This window comes from Ceratina calcarata, unplaced genomic scaffold, assembly GCF_001652005.2.
Source record: "Ceratina calcarata isolate Rehan_Ccalc_2016 unplaced genomic scaffold, ASM165200v1 scaffold1547, whole genome shotgun sequence".
NCBI lineage: Eukaryota > Metazoa > Arthropoda > Insecta > Hymenoptera > Apidae > Ceratina > Ceratina calcarata.
In genome coordinates this window covers 405-5,131 of record NW_017136710.1, presented here as the reverse complement: position 1 = coordinate 5,131, position 4,727 = coordinate 405, and the positions used below count along the sequence as shown (strand labels likewise).

The following is a 4,727-nucleotide window of genomic DNA, read 5'->3' as shown; positions in this document are numbered from 1 at the left end:
AGTCTATAATAATTTATAAATAAGTTAGATCTTATATTAATCATGTTTGGCATCGTCTTCTACAAAATTTGCTGCTTCCTCTCGAGATATGCAGACAACGTGCGAAACTCTGTTTCTAAATTTAACGCCATAAATTTTGTTCGCGTGTTTTAACAGTTCTGGCCTGAAATAAGATTTAAAATATTAAAATTACTTTTTATTTGTACGCAAATAGTGTAACGTTACCTTAACGTGGTCGTGATGAATTGGGCATTTAAACTAAGTTCGTGGATCACATCCGCTACGGCTGTCCTATGCTGCGCGTCTAGAGCCTGATCGACTTCATCGAACAAATAAAACGGCGCTGGGTTACACTTTTGTATAGCAAATATTAACGCTAACGCTACGAGCGATTTTTGTCCACCAGATAATTGATTCATTTGTCTTATTTCGGCTGCATGACCGGTGAACGAAACTTTTACGTCTATCCGAAAGAAGACAATCGTTGTTACTTTATTCTTTAGATAATAATAAAGTAAAAATTCGCATCATCTTACCAATTCCAATAAACCTATCGGAATCGGTTGATTCGTTCATCGTATCGTGTCCTTCGTCTTCATCTGCAATTCTCATAATTAGGTTTGCATGACCTGAAGGGACCAGTTTCTTGAATACTTTGTTGAAGTATTCGCTCATCTAAAAAAGAGTAAATAACATTTCGTCTCTTCTAGTCTGATTATGAAATATGTAACGCTGTCGTACACACTTGTTCGAACGTAAACAGAATTGCCTCGCATTTACGTTGTTCGAGAACTGACATTAATTCCCTGATTTTCTCATCACCTTTATCCAACTTCTCTTTCTTTTTTACCAATATCTCTTTTTGATCACTGATCGACATGAACTGATCCAAGGCTTTCTTATTTACATTACTAAAATGCCGTATAAACTTTTACTAAATATATATAAAAATCTGTCGTTAGATATGATTTATTTATGATTGTTAGATATGTATATGTTACCTGTATTTCTTTAAGTAATCATTCACTTTTTCCATTTCTTTGAACAACTGTTTAGTAGTCATTTCACAAAATTTAACGTACATCTCGTGACTAGGCAGTGCACCAAGTTCTGTGATCCTTTGCGTACACTCTACGATTTTCTGTTGTAAAATATTTAGTTTACTAGCTAGTTTCTCCACGTCCTTGCCATTAGCGTCTATTTTCTCCTGCACTTCCTTCTGTTTCAGTTTCCATTTTTCAACTTCCACGGACTCTGATTTTTGCTAAAAGAAAGGCCGAAAACGTATTAATTGCGATATAATCGATTAATTAATTTTATATTTACCTTTTTTATAGCGTTAGTTACTCGTTCGTTTTGAGCTTCAAAATCCGAGTTTACTCTCACTAGTACCTTCTCAACATCCGCTAGTTGTGCTTTCGACGATTCTAATTTATGTTGCCGATCTTCTACCGAAATCTCTTGCAGTGCTTGAACTAATTCGTTTTTCTTTCTGATCAAATTATTGGTCAAGAAATTTTCTAATTTATTTTTTTCAGCTTCCAAACGCATTCGTTTCACGAACGCATCCTTATTATCTTTCGTCAAGCGCCTTATATCGTCGTTTAAAAAATCTACCTGTTGCTGATCGGCTACAGACAATTCTGAAGTAAGTTCTTCGTGTAATTCACTTTCGAAGCCTTCCTGTGTCGCACGCAGCGCTTTTAAGCTCGATGTACACTGCATCAAACTTTGTTCCTTCGATGTGCGGTACCTTTTAATCGTACTTAGTTCTTCCTTCATGAGTCGTAAATCAGCGTTCATTTTATCAAATATATTTCTATAATGAAATGAAAAAATTAAAATAAATCGTCTTCTCGAAAAGTTCTGTTCATAACTCACTTGGCTTTACTGATTCTAGTTTCCGTCTTTTGCATTTCGCTAACGTAGGAAATGATGTTTTGATCTGATTTTCTGATCTCCTCTTTAAGAGTTGAAAGCTGAGATTCGAGGGATTCAATTTGAGCAATTAGCTCTGATCTCGTTTTTTGTATCTTCAAACGAGACCTGGATGTATCGAAGTAACCTCCTGTCATAAATCCTTTCGAGGATACTCGATCACCTTCGAGAGTCACACAATCCAAACCAGACATACGAGCCAAATTTGTCGCAGCTTCTAAATTGCGACAAATCAGTGTCTTCTCAAATATAAATCTGTATTTACAATTGCAACATATAGGTAGACGAATAATATCATACTTTGTATTAGAGTACGAGATCATTTACCTCATAGCTCTGGCATACTTCTGATCATATTGTAGCTTTGATATCATAGGTATAGCATCACTGGTTTCTGGATATTTTATATCTTTTACGCGAAGTCGATTTAAAGGCACAAACGTCACTTCCCCCGGCAGTCTCTGCTTATTCATTTCTTTCAGAATTTTCGTTCCGAATGTATCAGTTTCGACAATGTGATGGAACAATCGATTTCCAGCAATCACCTCTACAGCCGTATAAAGACTCTTCTCGCAACTGAAGTTCTCAATCACAGGCCCATAATAACTTCTCACTTTATGAGCCATGTCCTCCCTCTGCCTGCAAACAAAACATATTTTACATTGACGAAATTTATAACTGCAATCAAGATTAATATTGCTCACCGAAGCGTATCCAAAACTTTCCGCACGCTGTCTCGACCATTCATGATGGCTTTACCAGCCATAGAACGCAAATTTTGATCTGCCTTAGCTAAATCTTCTTTCAATCCTGATAAGTTGAGTTGCGATACGTTCTCTTGCCGATATCTGTAATATAGATATAATTTAGTGCGTTAAAATTTCTTGGTTGTAAAAAGAATATGCAATGTACGAACTGTTCTTTTCGAATAACTAGCCACTGGTCCTTCGCTTTGGTGAGTTCATAATTCTGGTTCATACGCTCGTCTATGGATGTTCGTTGCTGTTCCATTTCACGCATATGTTCTTCGATCTTATTTTCCAAAACGACCAGTTCCTCCGCATCTCGTTTCATGTCCTCGCTAATTCTTTTTTCATGCTCCTCCTTGTCCTTAATTTGTTTTGCGAGTTGTTCAAGCTCAGTTCGAATCCATTTATCTCTCTCATCCTGAGACGAAGAAATTATTGAAAGATTTCGTACCATTTGCTGGTGATAATAAGATTAGATGTAATACCTTGCTCGCAAATTGACTACCACGTCCCTGTTTAGCATATAATTCTTTTCGCTTTTGCTCTTTCAATTGCAGCTCGCGTGTTAATTCATTTTCAACACGTTTCATTTCTTCATACTAAAAAAATATCATTATTAATCATGAAATTGGGGTAATTATGATAAACGAAATAGTTTACTTCTGGTTTTAGTTTCTCCAACTCTTCTTCTCTTGCCGCGATGTTCGCTTCCAATTCTTTTAGTTCCTGTTGAGTACGCTCTTTACTGTCGTTGTCGCCTTTCACTTCTTCTAATAAGTCGTTAATAGTAAACGTTAACTTCGTTTTCTCCTTTAATAATTGCTGCTGTTCGGCACTAAAAATTTCACATTCAATTTATAATAAATGTTGGCAATTGTTACGAGAAATTTGCGCGCATTTGTTTCAGCTTCACCTTAACGCGTCTCGCTCTTCATTCGCAGACTGCACTTCCTTTTTCGCTTCCTTCAGTCGTTTCGTCGCAACTCTTACCATTTCTTGGGCAGCTTTCGCTTCGGCAAATAATCTTCCCTGCTCGAATCGACTGTTAACGCTGACTCTTTCTAATTCTTCCAGCTTCTTTTTATTTTCTTTGAGCTTGCGCTCGTGAATCGTGTATTCTAAACATCGTCGTTGCTTGTCCCATTGTTGATATATTTTAAGTTCGTCCTTTTCTTCTTCTAGCGTCTTTAAATGTTCCTCTTCAAGCCAATGTACGATTAATCATTTGACAGAAAGTTATATCATGTTTAAAAAATACATACCTATTATTCTTAGAAACTCTTGACTCTTTTCTAACTTGCCTTCTATTTCTTTCAAAAGACATTTTGATTCTTCTCTCTTGTCATCGTACACTCTGGTGCCAGCTATTTCTTGTAATAATTTCAGTCTTTGTGAATCAGATGCTATCGCCATTTGATTAATCTGGACAAAATAAATACTGCCTTTGTTTGGTTCTTATGCATCGCACTTGTATAATAGACGTACCTGCCCCTGTCTTACAATGTAGTATGGATTTGATCTTGAAAATCCTGCTGATTCTAACAAATTCATTACATCGCTTCGAGGTACTAAATTTTTATTAAGAAAATATTGGTCCTTCTTTGCACCGATTACTCTTCTTACATACACTTCTTCTTTGGCAATCTACAAAATCAAATAGTTAATAATAAAAAATTAATAAACAGATGGGAGCAGTATTTTTTGCGTACTGGTAATCTTCCATCGGAATTGTCAAATATAATTTCCACGTGTGCAGAAATAACTCTCTGCCCTGTGCTTTCGTGTAACAGAGCCTGTCTTTGTTCAGGTCGGGGATGAGAAAATTCATCGCACAAAACAAATTGAATGGCATAAAAGAAGTTACTTTTTCCAGAACCATTTCTTCCAACTATAAACGAAAGATCACTTGTAAAGTGTTGGTTTGTCCAGAAAGTTGGCTTATAGCTTAGAGCTTTTTGGTGATCGGCATTAGGACAGGTTTGAGCATATCAGGATATTAATAATGTGCAAATGATACAAACAAAAAACAAATTCAAAATG

At 36.1% G+C, this 4,727-nt stretch overlaps 1 protein-coding gene across 2 annotated transcripts; it reads right to left on the bottom strand.

Moving 5' to 3' along the window:
• Window positions 1–7: 7 nt before the first annotated feature.
• Window positions 8–4,489, bottom strand: LOC108632460 (structural maintenance of chromosomes protein 3-like). Of its 2 annotated transcripts, XM_026819700.1 has the most exons (15): window positions 4,173–4,489; window positions 3,950–4,109; window positions 3,601–3,886; window positions 3,348–3,522; window positions 3,173–3,286; window positions 2,855–3,105; window positions 2,643–2,786; window positions 2,266–2,577; window positions 1,882–2,193; window positions 1,327–1,819; window positions 1,002–1,264; window positions 746–911; window positions 537–675; window positions 226–463; window positions 8–163 (listed from the first exon to the last, which is right to left on the bottom strand). In XM_026819700.1, the coding sequence occupies exons 1-15, from the start codon at window positions 4,236–4,238 to the stop codon at window positions 37–39; spliced, it is 3,246 nt and encodes a 1,081-aa protein (XP_026675501.1). In that variant the 5' UTR covers window positions 4,239–4,489; the 3' UTR covers window positions 8–36. The 2 variants fall into 2 exon arrangements, with proteins under 2 accessions (XP_026675501.1, XP_026675502.1); XM_026819701.1 differs by lacking the exons at window positions 8–163; window positions 226–463; window positions 537–675 and having other exon boundaries at window positions 839–934.
• Between the last annotated feature and the right edge of the window lie 238 nt (window positions 4,490–4,727).

What these genes read in the sequence shown, in the direction of transcription:
- LOC108632460 (XM_026819700.1), bottom strand. Translation starts at nt 4,238, where the DNA reads ATGAATTTGTTAGAATCAGCAGGATTTTCAAGATCAAATCCATACTAC. An exon ending in GAAGAGCGAGACGCGTTAAG is followed by an intron (nt 3,523 to 3,600) that starts GTGAAGCTGAAA and finishes TGAAATTTTTAG; the next exon opens with TGCCGAACAGCAGCAATTAT. An exon ending in GATTACTTAAAGAAATACAG is followed by an intron (nt 912 to 1,001) that starts GTAACATATACA and finishes ACGGCATTTTAG; the next exon opens with TAATGTAAATAAGAAAGCCT.